Below are 15,973 nucleotides of genomic sequence, written 5' to 3' on the forward strand. Positions count from 1 at the left end.
AAATTTGCATAATAGCAACTTTAACAGTTAATATTTATAAATTGTGTTAATTTAGTCTTAGAGTCCAAAAAAATTTAACCCTCAACATTTACCCATGTTTTCTTTTTCTTTTTTTTCAGTTTTACTTTTATTTGTGACATTGAAGGTTAATTTTGAAATAATAGGAAAATATAAAAATTATTATATTGGATTTTCGAGTATTTTCATTTTTGATATATATATATATTTATCAAGTTTAGTTGATAGATTTTTTTTTTAGTTTTTTAAGTGAAAGAATCGTAAAGAAAAGCAAATTTGAAAAAAAAATTATAAAATGTATAAACGTTGAGAGTTAAATTTTTTAGAATCAATACTAAATTGAAGCAATGTATATATATTGGGGGTTAAAGTTGTTCTTATAACCAAAAATGAAAAAACCGAATAATTGAGTGATTATTTTGTAAATTTTTATCATTAAATGATCAAAAATAAATTTACCAATAATTGGATGACAAGTGTAGTTTATCCAATAAATATTTTAATATGCAAGTCTACTATCATATCTTAGTTGAAAGTTGAAATTTGTCAATATATATATATATATTATTGATATTTGATATTGTACTTTTAAGCTAAAGATAAATTTACCATTATATTTTAAATTTATTTTAATTTTTACAACTTTACTTTTATTTGATTGAATTTTCACATTAAAATTTAATTTTTTTATAAAATTTTATTATTCAATTTCAATTTAAAATAATTTAAGGTAAAATTTAATAAAAAAATTAATATATTAATTTAATACTTATAAAAATAAATTAATATAATATTAACAATTGATAAAATATTTATAATTAAACTTACAAGTTTTTCTTTTATCAAATAAAAATTCTAAGTCAACCTATTAATTTTTAATATTTAATAAATATTATAAATTAATTTCTTAATTATTAAAATAAAATATTTCAAATAATATTTTTCTTGTTATATTTTATTTTTAATTCATCAAAATCACTATTATTTGGTAAATTTTAATTAAATATCAAATTTAGTGACAAAATTTTAGTAAAACCAATTACATAAAATTTGTGTGGAAATTTTAATTTTATTCTCAAAGCATAATGTCAAATATTAATAAAAATAAAGTATAATGACTAATTTCAATATTATAGTGACAAATTTATATTTTAACCTTTTTTTATTTACACAATTCTAATTTTTAATTATTTTATTTGAGGAAACACTTTTAAATTTAAAATGCTTCAAATTTATATTTATATTATTAAAATTAATCACAAATGAATAGTTCACACTTTAACCATGAAAATTTAAAAATTTTAAAAAAATAGAAAATTCATAAAAATAAAAATAATATAATATAAACAAAAATATTTTTTTTGTCAAATAAAGACTGATATTATAAATAAACAGGCTCATAAAGAATTTGAAAGGTTCTCAAAACAGAAGAACAAACGTCAACAGCAGACAAAACCAGCTGGCCTGCATAGCAATCAATTAGTCCTAGAAAGTAACGATCAAAAAAATAAAGATGAACTTCATGAACCTGCAGCAGCACCTCTTCGACACCCGATATCAACCAGACGAGCTCTCCACAGCATCTGCAACACTCAGCAAGCAACCAAGAGCAACCAACGCTTTGAAACTATTATTGGAGATTCAAGGAACATTCTCCAACCTCAAAGCGAAACCACATGCAAAATCAGACCTTTTGACTCCAAAGCAACCAGTCCTTCTTCACCGCCAGCCTCACGGACTCCGGTACACCATCAGCCCAGTTACCACACACCTTCCTCCTCCGACCTTCCAGCGCCAGGACGTGTGCCGCATTGTTGACCGTCCGGGGCACAAAGTTGTAAGTAACTTCATCAAATAATAAGTGCAATCGTTGTATATGAAAAGTAGTCGGCCTAAGAACCGATCTATCAACCCCTTTTGTAACGCCCCCTTACCCGAGACCGTCACCGGAGTCGAGCACGAGGCATTACTAAACTTATTTGAGCACTTAAACAAATTCGGACAAGCTGTCCAACTGCGTCATAGTTGCTTAAAAATTCATATCTCGAGTTCCGAAACTCGAAATCCAATTCCGTAAATTTTTCCTGAAACTAGACTCATATATCTATCTAATAATTTTTTTTCTAGAATTTTCGGTTGGGCCAATTAGTACAGTTTATTAGTTAAAATCTCCTCTGTTTCAGGGTTCGACTACTCTGACCTCTGATATTACGAATCAGATATCTCCCTGTACAGAGCTTAAATGACTATGCCGTTTGTTTCTAATAAAACTAGACTCAATAAGGAATCTGTACATATAAAGCATGACTTCTAATTATCTTTTTAAAATTTATGGTGATTTTCCAAATTCAGAACAGGGGATCCAGAAATCGCTCTGGCCCTGTTTCACAAAAATTTAAACATCTCATAAAATATAGATCATATACCTGTTTCGCTTCTTCCATATGAAAATAGACTCATCAAGCTTCGATTCCATAACTTATTCATTATTTAATTCCATTTCTACTATTTTTAGTGATTTTTTCAAATTCTCATCTCTACTGCTGTCTGAATCTATTTTATGGTAAATTTTACCTATTTCATGGTTTCCATGGATTAACTAGCAATTTGACATACATAACACCAAATATGATCATGATTAGCCATTCCAATGGCTAATCATTACCAAGCATTTCCATACCACTCAATAACCATATCATAAGACCATATATACAAAATGATTATAATGCTATACATGCCATACTCAAAATATACAAGCCATTATGCCAAGATGGTATACGGATAGTGTGAGTGGGCCTCCGACCGTTCCCGATTTCCGAGCTAGCTTGTCAAAACTATAAGGAATGAAAAGGAGGGAGTAAGCATAAATGCTTAGTAAGTCCATATGAAATTAATAAGCAATTACCAACATGCTTTTAAGATAAAACACCACAATTGTACAATTTCTAATGATTTTCTAAAATCAGAACAGGGGATCTCGAAGTCATTCAAACTCTGTCTCACAACAATTTAAATATCTTATAACATAAAATCCAATTGCATGCACCGTTTCCTCTATATGAAACTAGACTCATCAGGCTTTAATCTCATATTTTATTCAGCCCTTAACTCAATTTCCATAATTTATGGTGAATTTCAAAAGTTACACTACTGCAGTAATCCAAAACTGCCAAGGCCATATTTATTCATTCACCACTATTATTCACTAAATCCATACAATATCATTTCATCCATCATGGTAAGAATACATAATTATGCTTCATAAGCATAGATCCATAATCTCAATGTCATCAAGTATCAAGAACTTATTCCAAATCGTGTCATTTTCATAGTATTCACCAATTCTTAATCTTTTCGGGCCATTTTACATTTTCGTTCATAATCAAATTAGGGAACAACTACGGAATTGAGTACCTCATTATCACAATGCCATAGTAAAATTATGGTCTTGCACATAGTCACATATCACATACCGAGGCCATAGCCCAGCCATGGTCTTATACGGATCACATATCACACTGATGCCATATCCCAGATATGGTCTTATACAGTAGCACATATCACATTTCTCCGAAGCCATAGCCCAGCTATGGTCTTATACGGAAGCACAAATCACATTTCTCCGAAGCCATAGCCCAGCTATGGTCTTATACGGAAATCACATTTCACATGCTGCCATGGTCCAACCATGGTCTTTTCCGTCAATTCGTCTTAGCCACTGAATGAAAGTACTCAAGTCCGTTGTTCCATTTAATTTGTACTTTTATTCAAATATCATTTTACAATTATCACAGTTTAATGACATTTTATATACAATAATATACTATATCATTCATGAAATTTTCATTTCAAAACATTAAATTACACATTGCATTATTAAAAATCATATGAACTTACCTCGATATAAAATATTAGCAATCGAGCCTATTCCTCGTAAACTTTATTTTTCCCTCGATCACGACTTGAATCTCGTTTCTCTTGATCTATAATATAAATTATTTCTACTCATTAGCATTTATTTGATTTCTACTTCACTTCACAACTTATGCTGTTCAAATTTCGAAATTACACTTTTACCCTAAAATTTACAGTTTTTACAATTTAGTCCCTACTCAATTCACCCATCAATTGAACTAATTTTTCTCAATTAACATTTTATTTTATCATTATAAATTATTTCACAACCTTTGATATTCTCAATTTCAACACCAACATCTAATTCACAACTTTTTCACAATTAGGTCCTAAATACCATTTTCTATCAAAATGACTTAATAAAACAACCTTAATATGAAATTAGAACTTCAATTTCATAATAATTCATCATATACTACCCTTACTCAGCCAGGGTAACTTCCAATTTCACCCACCAAATCAAAAACTAATGAATTAGATGATTGGACCTAATTGTAAAAGTCACCAAAACATAAAAATTACTGAGAAATAGTAAAAATTGAACTTACATGGTGTAAAAATATGAAAAACCAGCATAGGAGACCTGGTACGACGTTTCTGGCTGAGAAAGATGAAGAAAATGTCTAGATTTTTCAATTACATCATTATTTAATTACTAACTTTTATGCTATTTCCAATTTTGCCCCTTGTTCACATTGTTTTCTTGCTTATTTCATACCCAAACCGTCCAGCCATTAACCTTTGGGTCTAATTGCTCTTTAAATCCATCTTTTTAAATACGTAAGCTATTTAATCACATCTCACAATTTTACAATTAGTTCAATTTAGTCCTTTTCACCTAATTAACTACCGAAATCTTAAAATTTCTTGACGAAACTTTAATACTAACTTATTTACACTCCATAAATATTTCTAGAAATATTTATGGCTCGGTTTATGAATTCGAGGTCTCGATACCTCATTTTAGACCCAATTTACTTATTAAATTCTTTTCTCTCTCTTTTTTTACACAAAATTCACTAATTCAAAATTCTTCTAAATTCACACTTGACTCATAATTATTAATTTATTAAATTTTTAAACATACTTGTCGGATTTAGTGATCTCAAATCACTGTTCCGATATCACTGAAATTTGGGCCGTTACACCTTTCTTCTGAACATATTTGATGACTGACAGGGAATCCCCTTCCACCAACAGTCGCCGAAAGCCCATCATGCGTGCAAGGAGTAGCGCCCTTTCACAAGCTCGTGCCTCAGCCACAAAAGCATCGCCAACATCCTCTAACAGATAAGTATTTGCCCCTACCACTTCCCCTCTGCAATCTCTGGCTAAGGCTGCTGTTACAGCAAGTTTTTTTCCTGAACATAAGACGCATCAAAATTAATCTTAATAACATCAGGATCAGGAGGCCTCCAAAGCTCCTTGCCCAACGAACTAGAAGGGCATAAATTTTTATGCATTAATCCAAGATCCTGGTCATAACCCCTAATGAACCCCAATACCTTCGACATTGATAATTTAACCCCTTCATGTACCAACTTATTTCTATGAAACCAGAGACACCATAAGGAAATAGAAATAAGTCGTCTCTGTCGGTCATTACCAGCTAGATACGTACTAACAAATCGATTTTTAAAATCCAGAGCAACATCAAAGGAAGGAAGTGGAATATGTAACGAGGACCACACACACTGCAGTATCCCACAAGACCACAGTAGATGCTCACTATTCTCGAACTCTTCCTGGCACAGCGAACATACAGTCTTCACGGACAATTTTCTACGCGTCAAATTACCATAGTGAGGCACCAGATTGTTGAACAGCCTCCATACATGAATTTTAATTTTTCCAAGAATGTTCGAAGCCCATAAATCAGTGTAAAATCCTTTGTAATCCGCACCACTAGTAGACTGATGTAAATTGTTTTGTAAACATTCTGTAATGAGAACCCGATACCCACTCCTAACAGAGTACTCGCCTGAACCCTCATATTTCCATACCAGAACATCCTCTGATCCGCTTTCAAAGAGAGGAATCGAGAAGATACGATTTGCTGTATCATCATCCACGAAACTTTGTACTAACTCTCTATTCCAAGTACAATCCCCATTATTAATAAGCTGATTAACCGTTGTCCAGTTAGGCCGAATTTCCTGAACCGGGATTCTGTTATTTTCCTTTCCAGGTAACCAAGGGTCATTCCAGATATTGACTCGAACACCAGTTTCCACCCGCCACAAAAGTCCATCTCCAATTAGTTCCCGAGCACTGCAAATACTTCTCCAGGCAAATGAAGGGTAAGAACCAACCTTTGTTGTTAAAATATCAGTGAAAGGAAAATAACGGGCTTTTAAAACCTTTGCAAGAAGACAATGAGGCTGGAATAAGATGCGCCATACCTGCTTCGCTAATAAGGCCTTATTAAATAAGAACAAATTTTTAAACCCCAGGCCTCCCAACCATTTTGGTTTACATAACGTGTCCCAAGTACTCCAATGGATGCCTTTCAAAGTTTTATTATTCGTCCACCAAAACCGATTCATAATACCTTCAAGTGCACAGCATAACGTCTTTGGCAGCAGGAAACACTGCATAACATAAATTGGAATTGCTTGCAAAACTGACTTGACAAAAACCTCCTTACCCCCCATTGACAGGTAGCGTAAACTCCACCCCTCAATCCGCTTCCTGATCGATCCACAAAATTAGCAAAGGCCCACTTTTTCCTCCTACCCACCATCATAGGCAAGCCTAGGTACTTCTCAGGATTAGAAGCCACCCGAACCCCTAACAGTCTGACTATCTCCTCCTGTACACTAGAAGCCACATTCGTGCCAAAATATATGAGGGACTTATCAAAGTTCACTTGCTGCCCCGAAACCATTTCATACTCTTTGATAACATCCCGAATCACCTCAGCCCATTCACATGAAACATCCCCAAATAATATGCAATCACCAGCAAAAAATAAATGACTGACCGAAAATTTCTCTCTACCTATAGGTACCCCCAACATCTTCCCTTTATCCTTTGCGTCCTGAATAAGCAGAGAAAATCATTCAGCACAAATCAAAAACAAGTAAGGACTTAAAGGATCCCCTTGTCGTAAACCTCTGGAAGGAGAAAACCACTCACTATTAGAACCATTGAGGCTAACAGAGTATGAAACCGAGCAAACACAACGTATGATAAGAACAACCCAATCCGTATGAAAACCCAAATGCTTCATCATCCCCGCCAAAAAATCCCATTCCACTCGATCATATACTTTACTCATATCGAGCTTAAGCGCAAAGTGGCCTTTCTTACCCCTCTTCTTCATTTTTAACGAGTGAAGAATCTCATAAGCTACCAACACATTGTCAGAAATTAGCCTACCTGGAATAAACGCCCCTTGAGATTCATTAATGCAAGTCCCCAGCATATCACTCATCCGTAAGACCAACACCTTAGCAATAATTTTATAAATAACATTGCACAGACTTATAGGTCTGAAATGCGACATATGTCTTGGCTTATCAATCTTTGGAATCAAAATTATACGTGTTTTATTGATATCACCTATATCCAAATGACCATGTAAAACATTTAAACAATATTGAGATACTGCAGGACCAATAATATGCCAATACCGCTGAAAAAAGAAAGCTGGAAAGCCATCCACACCAGGAGCTTTCAAAGGAGCTAATAACTTAACCGCATTTGTAATTTCCTCCTCCGTAAACTGTTGCAACAATCTTTCATTCATGCAATCGGTAACCTTTCTTTCCACTAAACCAAACAAGGGCTCATTCGAACCACTTTCCGAAGCGAAAAACAGCTTGCAAAAGTAGTCAGTAGCAATCTGTAAAAAATCCTCAAATGAAGTTGTCCTCCTACTAGCAGCATCTTCCAGTTCAGAAATTCTACCACGAAAATGTCGTTGCACAACAACCTTATGAAAAAAACTAGTATTCCGGTCTCCATTCCTCAGCCAATTAACTCAGGCACGCTGCTCCCAAAATAATTCTTCCTTATCAGCTTCCAGATTAAGTCCGACTTGGACCTCCAAAATCTCAGCTAGAATCTCATCAGAAGGATCTTGGTCATAAAGACTAGATAGTCTGTCCTCTAGTACCCACCGATTCCTCCTCTCCTTACTACTAGTAGCCTTACTCCACTTTAACATCTGATGACCCATTTTTTCCAACTTATTCAATACTCCACCAGATTCTTCCTCCCACCATTTTTGAACCAACCCTTCAAACGAGCTATCAAGACACCACTTGGTCTCAAAACGAAACGCCTTTACAAAGCCATTTTGATTATTCCATACCATTCCCAACGTATCCAAAAGTAGGGGGCAGTGATCAGAAAACGAATGACTCAAATGTTCAAGGCGATACCCTGGAAATAGATTTACCCAACTCAAAGATGATACCCCACAATCCAGACGTTCCCTTATAATTGTTGAAGCAAACCGACCTCGTTCCCATGTAAACCAATGACCAATAAAACCTAAATCATTAAGGTTACAGTCTTCGAGAGCCCTGCGAAAATTCCTCATTTGACGATCAGATCGGAGCCGACCACTATTCTTCTCAAAAGAGCTCGTAATCTCATTGGAATCTCCCAAAACCACCCAAGGAATGACCTGACCATGATTCAGCTGGCGCAGCAAATCCCACGAGGCTACCCTACACCTTTCATCCGGATTTCCATAAAACCCCGTTAACCTCCAGGTATCCCCACACTCATTATCATGGGCTTCAACATCAATGTGATAAGAAGAAAACTTTTAAGTTGAACCAATGCATTTCCTTTCCAACCCAACGATAACCCCCCTCTTGCACCTATGGCACCAACATCAATTCCATTCTCAAAACCGCACTTTAGCCTGACTAATTCCATTTTTTTCGAACTCAATTTTGTCTCCATAAGAAACAAAATACGGGGATTAATAGCTCTTAACTTATTCTTGAGCCTTTTAACTATTCGTGATCTCCCCAAACCACGAACATTCTAGCTTAGCACTTTTATCGGGCTCGGCTACTCTGGCCATCAGAGCTAGCCGAAACATCCATTAAACCTGATCCCTCATTAGTGTCCATACAATCATGTGAACTCTCCACCACTCTCTACCATGTTTTACCCTCCATAGCCGTAAGTGGGTCATTTTCCTCAACCAACGCCAACTCTATAGGCCCATAATCGACCCCATCAGAGCTCATACCAACAAAGTTCCCATCACACCCCTTAGCTAATGTACCAACACCTTAAATTTGAGCAGATCTCAAAGGAATTAAATTAGGATTAATTTTAGAATTCAAATTCCTACCAAAACCCCTAGAATGAAGGCCCAAATCTTTCCCCATATTAGCCAAATTACCATCTTTGACACCTGCCAAATTTTTATCATGACACGGTGACCCATCTACTGTCCGCAGCCACCTACTCATCACCATACTCCTACGCCTAGCCTCCGCACGTAATGACAAATCCCATCCAAAAACTATTTTAGATGAATCAATAGTTAGTCGGCAAGGGCAGTAGCTCTCCCCGTGCCCTAACTTGCCACAAATAAAGCAAAACAAACTTAGCTTCTCATACTTGAATCGAGCATAAACAACCATAGACTTCCCTACCAGAACTTTCTTTTTACGCTTCAACGGCACAGCAACATTTAAGCTAACACGAATACGCAAATAATTTCGACCGCCCATAGACGGAATGGACGAATCATACTCAACAAACTTACCGTAAAAATCCCCAAATTGTTTTGCCATTGCCACACTCATCAGCCCCGGAGGCAACTCGTGAACCTGTATCCAAAACTCTGAATGATTCAACTCCGTCGCTGCTGGATTTACCCCAACTGGAACTTTTTGTAATATGAGTAAATGGTTATTAAAAAACCACGATATACCGGTATGAACCCGTTCAAGATCAACCTCATGAAAAAATTGAAAGAGATATCGTTTCTCCCCTAACTCCGTTATACAAAGCCCTCCTATAAGATGCCAGAGATCCGCCATCATATAACGTAATGAGGGAAAGTGAACAACACTATCCGTAAGGTATCGACCCACCAAACAGAGTTGATGAACTCCACCCGTCGCTTCTTAATCCCCTTGGAACGCTTCCTCCTCATCATCTAGTAGCCTTAAGTTATCCAACGCATCCTCCATTAAACCACCCAACTCTACCAATCAAAACGAAACAAAATTGAGCGAGAATCCCTCAGTAAAACACCCCAAAAAACTGCCCCAAGAACCAACTAGAAACCTTGAACCAGAACAATAAAGAAACGTGCCAAAAAACGGCAGACAAAGAAACGTGCCAAAAACGACAGACCTAACAATACTAAATATTTAAACTAGCTTTAATTCGATTGAACCAGTTTTCTTAATTGATTCAATTGATTTTTGTTACCCGTTCAATTCTCTTTTTGGTTTTATGACAGCATATGACTTGATTGGATTATCAATTTTCCGTACAATCGATTTAATCGATCAAAATAATCAAATTTTAACAATCCTAAATAGAGATTAATGGCATTAATAAGAAAGTAATTTTTTTATGAGAGGTGGAGGGTGGAAGTGGGTACACCTAAAATCTAATGGTAAAGAAAACTTTATTTCAAAATAAAAGGTGTTTGCTATTTTACCATAGTAAAGAAAATTTTAGGCCAAAATACCAATAAAAGTCCTATTTTTTAAAAATTAATTAAAATGGGCCCATTAAAAAATTAATTACCGGAATGACCATATTTCCCCGAAAACGCGTCCACGTCAGCGCGTTGTCAGGTGACGAGGCAGGAAAACGCTTCCTCAAGGAAGCTCTTTGCCTACATGGACATAAAGCGCGCCCTTAAGAATGTGTTTTCTGTCCACGTGGACAAAGTGCTTCATTGAGGAAGCGTTTTGCCCGCGTGTGAATTGTAGCAACAACTACTTTTTTTACCGTTGGTGACCCCCTAACGGTAAAAACAAATTCTCTCAAATCCTTTCACACTTAAATCCTTTCTCTCAATTTCTCTCCAATATTCTCTCAAATTCCTCTCAAATTCCTCTCAATTTCCTTTCAATTTCCTCTCAAATTCCTTTTAAAAAAGCTTTAATTTTTTAATTATTTTAAAAAAAGCTTTATTTTTATTTTTTTGAATTTTTTTAAATCATAAAAATTTGACCGTGTTAGCAATGGCTGGAGAATTAATTCGTTTCGACAACAAGCACATATCCGTCGAACAAATGAAAACGGTAAGTGTTAAATTTAATTTTTAAATATTATTTAATATTTTTTTATTTATGCAATTTTAAATGATTTTTATTTTATTATTTCTTATAAAAGTCTGTAGATCAGATATTGCAATGTTATATCCGTAATATGCATGGTCCTCCATCACCGTTGGTAGAGAATTACCTGGGGGAAGCGGGTTTTTGACACGTGGCGACGGTAGGCTGAGGATGCAAGTTGGACCTGAAACTCATCAGTACGTTGATTGAGAGGTGGAGACCCGAGACGCACACATTCCATCTTCCATGTGGAGAATACACTATCACTTTGGAAGACGTAAATTTGAAATTGGGATTACCGGTTGACGGGTATGCGGTCACCAGTTCTGTTCAATTAGATGATTGAGGAGCGGTATGCTACGAGCATTTGGGTGCTATTCCGGAGAATATTAACGGAGGTCAGCTCGAGATGGGCTGGTTACGAGACACATTCCGGAAGTCGAATGATGATTCTACCGAACTGGAAAAAAATTTGATATGCTCAGGCATACATTCTTCAGATAATTGGAGGTTATCTGATGTCGGACTTGTCATGGAACCTTGTACATCTAAGATGGCTGCTGAAACTTGTTGATTTTAGAGCAGCTGGTGAATTTAGTTGGGGGTTTGCCGTGTTGGCAACATTGTACCGGGAGATGTGCGGGGCGACATGACCGAATAAAGCGAAAATCGGAGGTTGCCTATCACTACTGCAGTCATGGGCACGGTTTCACTTTCTATTTTTACGTCCTCGAGTGGACCATTCGTATACATTCCCACTCATAACGAGGTAAATTTTATATTAGATTTTACAATTATTACGTAGATTTAAAATATAATCGAATGCTAAAAATTTATTTAATTAGGTGGAACCATTCGGCAAGTTATGCTCGATTACCTGCCTCTCTTAAAGATATACGACTTCTATTAGACCAACGGTCGAAAGCACAAGTAAGTATTAAATAAAATAGATATTTCTATCATGAGATAGTCGATTGGTACTTAGTATTTAGTATTATGTATTATGTATATAACTAATATTTCCATCATGTTTATATAGTTTCAATGGACACCATACGAGGATCCGACAATTTGGGCAGTAATTCCGGATGAGTACTTCCACAATCCAAACGATTAGCATGTGAAAGTCCCATTGGTCAACTTTGCGGCTGTGGAGATGCACCAGTTGGACAAAGTATTACAGTAATTTAGATTCCGACAACCGATTCCCGTGGCACCTAAGGTGTTGGATGATCATCACAAAATTGACCTACGGCAATTGCATACAGATTAGTCGAGATTCTGGTCACACTACATCTAAATATGAGAAGATCGATAAGATTATATACCTACTCAGGAACCGATCATCGTTCTAGAGTTAGCGTGAGTGCCGGAATACATGCCATGGTTTAGGATCCATGACAAGCCGTATTTATTGTTGGAAGAGGAGAGGCAACGTTAATTGCATGTCCAAAGGGAATGACATGGCCCTTTAAATCTAAGAAGAAGGCACGACGACGCAGGTCCATCAACAGTGCCCACATAATCACCAGGCCCAGCAACAGCACCGACACAGTCACCTGGCCCAACACTTCAACCGACGACACCCACAGCACAACCTTTTCAGATGATGCCAGATGCGTATCCTAGCTCTTTTATGTATCCTAACCCTTATATGTTTCCTTTTTTTAGTCCTATGGCAAGTTGGAGTCAATGACCCGGTTCATCTCTATTTTTGATTACGCCGTGTGGACCGCGTAAAGGGCCATCGAGGAGCTATTCTTTTTACCAATCCCCATCACCGTATGGGTTTCAAATAGCTCTACCGTTGGTGATGCAAATACCTCCACAGTCACTATTCTACCAAGGTGGCTCATCGTCCCAACACCGACAACTAGATCCCCTACTGGAAGAACCAGAATCCTCACCGGAGCAACCACAACCCCCGCCGGAAGCTGGACAAAGGAGGAATCCAGCGCGTAATCATTGACGACCACCATGTGGCACTGAATCCGGCTGGTATGGAGATTGATTTTTACTTTATTATATTTGTACAAGCATTTTGAATATTTTGATATTATTTGATGTAATAAAATAGTAATTCTTCAATATTATTTCATGTACTAAAATAGAAATTTACTTTTACATTTTTAATATAATAGAAATTCTTTTAAATAACACAATATTTTGAATATTTCTATATTATTTCATTTAATAAAATAAAACGTTGTTTTGAATAAAGTAATTGTAATTTACTTCAAAAATTTTAATAAAATAGATTTTCTTTTAAATAAGTCAATATTCTGAATATTTCCATATTATTTGATTTAAAATAATATAAATAATACAAAGTTTTTTACAACAACGTTCAACTATTGCGATTTGGGCATGATCTGCTTTTATGGCCTAGGTTCCTACACCATCCGCAGAACTTGGGTTGACTGGCTATTTCTCAGATATCTATGTTGTTACGTATTCTAGTCGCGCAAGGTCAACCCTTTAGTTTGTGACGCAATTCTCTATCCGATAACAGCTTAAAGGGAGCAAGCGATACAGGCAGCCACTTACGTTCATCTGGGACCTGTGGGAAAACGGTCTCCAAACGTTGTACATGTTTTCTAATTTGTACACTTCGTCGACATAGCTTATCAAATCCAGATAGAGATTTTGACAAGCTGCAATTACATGAGCGCATGGATAACGAAGTGCGTCAAACATCTCATAGTCGCAAGTTCTATTTCGCAAGTGTACATGATATTGCCCGCCAATAACACTTTGGTGCGGTCTGTCAAACTCTGTCACGCGAAACCATAGGTTGTCTCGATCGTGACACACTGTGTTCATGGTGTTCGCCCGTGCCTTGGCCTTGTTAATTTCTTGCACTAGCTTACTGCACCATACACGACCTCCCTGCATCTGGCCTGCATAATTGTTATCGGTAGATGGTGCGTTTCTTTTAGAACAGAATTTATGCATTCAGCCAGGTTTGAGGTCATATGACCATATCGTAGTCCGCTATCGTATGCTTGTGCCCACTGTTCAAAAGGTATGTTACAAAGGTAGTTCGCGCCTTCGCCGTTAATTGAACGCAAAACTGCCAACATCTCGTGAAAACGGTCTTTATTTATTTCATACCCTGCCAATATAAGTTTATAGAAAATATTACATACCACTATTTCATTTAGAATAAATTCAAAATGACAAACAAAATTATATTAATAGAGACTAAATACACATGTTAGTCACTTGTCGTCGTTCACTCTTAGATGGATATTACATGTAGTAGTTGGAAACAACATGCCTTAGGCAATACCGATGGTGTGTGTGATGCCATGAGCTTCCCTATCGATTAATTGCAACTAGTATTCCGATGCCCCGATCCAAAATAACACAGATATCAGGTTGGGGGTACACATGCCTCCTTAACCTAGATAGAAAAAAATCTCAGTCATCAGCTGACTCCTCCGGTGTTATTGCAAACACAATTGGAAGAATTCTCCCACTGCCATCCTGTGCCACTGCTAGCAATAGTTGATGGGTATATCTACCAAACATAAATGTATCATCAATTTGTACCAATGACTTGCAGTATGAAAATGTGTCTCCGCATTGCTTAAAGGTCCAAAACAGGCGTTTGAACACTTGGCATCCACGTAGCCATCGGCCGTTGTAGTACCCATGTTTCGTTTCAAAGTCTGTTATGCAACCTGGGACGTATCTCTCTAGACTTGACACCACTGCCATATTTCATTATATGAAGCGTCCCACCTACTATGCATCTTCTCTAACGCCTTCTGCTTAGCTATCCAAGCCTTGTGGTAAAAGGGCGTGTACCTCATTTGGCTACGAATATTGGCAATTAAGACTGACACTGAAGTCTTGGGATTTGCCTTCACCGTGGGTAGTATCAAGCTAGCTAACATAGCTGAATCCATCTTGGGATGATCTTGTGAAATACCTATCAACGGAGTACATTAAATAATGTAACATTACATAATAACAGTATTATTCAGAAATCTTAAATACTGTACCTGTGGCACATGTATGTGGATCTTTGTACTTTTTTTATCTCTTACAACCCTGTTTTTTTCCTCAACGAGGGGTAAATTTTCCATGAACATGTACCATATTGCACTGCACACTTCACCTTAAACTTATTAGCTTTGGATTTAACCACGTGGTAGTTAACGCCGTTATTGATGCTATGTTGTTTCAATGCACCAATAAAATTATCCTTATTGGAAAACTCATTACCAACTTCAAATTCACCCGAATCCAGTATCGAACTTGTACGATCACACAACCTGTGTGGTAAATCTGGAAACTTCTAATGCATTACCTGCAGATAGATCGACATTACGCATGTGGGCTGGAGGTGAGTATGCCCTGAATCGCAGATCTTCTTTTTCATCTGAACCCCCTTCAACATTTTCAGGTTCGGTTGGAATAGGCTCCAGTTTAGAAAATAATGTAACTTCTGCACCATCGGGCCCGGGCTCTCGAGGTGGATCCATAACGGAGCCATCTTCTAACCCACCATCATCTGCAACGTACGAGGTCCCCTCACTGGTGGACGTCGTAGGGAGTATATCATCCATTCTTCTGGCATTTCATAATGTCCCCAATTGGATGTAGATTGCCAACCACTAGAAATTGATGTCGTTCCCTAGTACGTATTTCCAGCATCAAACATAGACCCACCTGGTGCATGTCTCATCCACTGACAGAGTGTTTTGCAGGGGATGTGTATTCCATACCGCTACCAAACATGGGTTCTTCCGTAT

General features: G+C 36.7%; 2 protein-coding genes across 2 annotated transcripts; one reads left to right on the plus strand and one right to left on the minus strand.

Moving 5' to 3' along the window:
- The first annotated feature begins 1,446 nt into the window (after nucleotides 1-1,446).
- On the plus strand, nucleotides 1,447-5,171 carry LOC121215552 (uncharacterized). The gene is made up of 2 exons (XM_041090320.1): nucleotides 1,447-1,855; nucleotides 5,113-5,171. Exons 1-2 carry the CDS (start codon nucleotides 1,532-1,534, stop codon nucleotides 5,164-5,166), a joined length of 378 nt encoding a protein of 125 aa, XP_040946254.1. The 5' UTR covers nucleotides 1,447-1,531; the 3' UTR covers nucleotides 5,167-5,171.
- Nucleotides 5,172-5,276: 105 nt separating this feature from the next.
- On the minus strand, nucleotides 5,277-9,950 carry LOC121215429 (uncharacterized). Its single transcript, XM_041089907.1, has 6 exons — nucleotides 9,305-9,950; nucleotides 9,068-9,190; nucleotides 7,982-8,682; nucleotides 7,094-7,870; nucleotides 6,485-6,973; nucleotides 5,277-6,335 (listed from the first exon to the last, which is right to left on the minus strand). Exons 1-6 carry the CDS (start codon nucleotides 9,948-9,950, stop codon nucleotides 5,277-5,279), a joined length of 3,795 nt encoding a protein of 1,264 aa, XP_040945841.1.
- Nucleotides 9,951-15,973: the final 6,023 nt, after the last annotated feature.

Source organism: Gossypium hirsutum, chromosome D03 (genome assembly GCF_007990345.1).
Source record: "Gossypium hirsutum isolate 1008001.06 chromosome D03, Gossypium_hirsutum_v2.1, whole genome shotgun sequence".
NCBI classification, from domain to species: domain Eukaryota; kingdom Viridiplantae; phylum Streptophyta; class Magnoliopsida; order Malvales; family Malvaceae; genus Gossypium; species Gossypium hirsutum.

Bases quoted from the DNA above. Each gene is read 5' to 3' on its own strand.
- LOC121215429 (XM_041089907.1), bottom strand. From the start codon at position 9,950: ATGGCGGATCTCTGGCATCTTATAGGAGGGCTTTGTATAACGGAGTTA. The intron at 6,974-7,093 runs GTTAGCCTCAAT...CTGCTTATTCAG, and splicing joins TTTGCTCGGTTTCATACTCT to GACGCAAAGGATAAAGGGAA. The intron at 6,336-6,484 runs GTATTATGAATC...TTAGCGAAGCAG, and splicing joins GTTATGCTGTGCACTTGAAG to GTATGGCGCATCTTATTCCA.
- LOC121215552 (XM_041090320.1), top strand. From the start codon at position 1,532: ATGAACTTCATGAACCTGCAGCAGCACCTCTTCGACACCCGATATCAA. The intron at 1,856-5,112 runs GTAAGTAACTTC...GATGACTGACAG, and splicing joins ACCGTCCGGGGCACAAAGTT to GGAATCCCCTTCCACCAACA.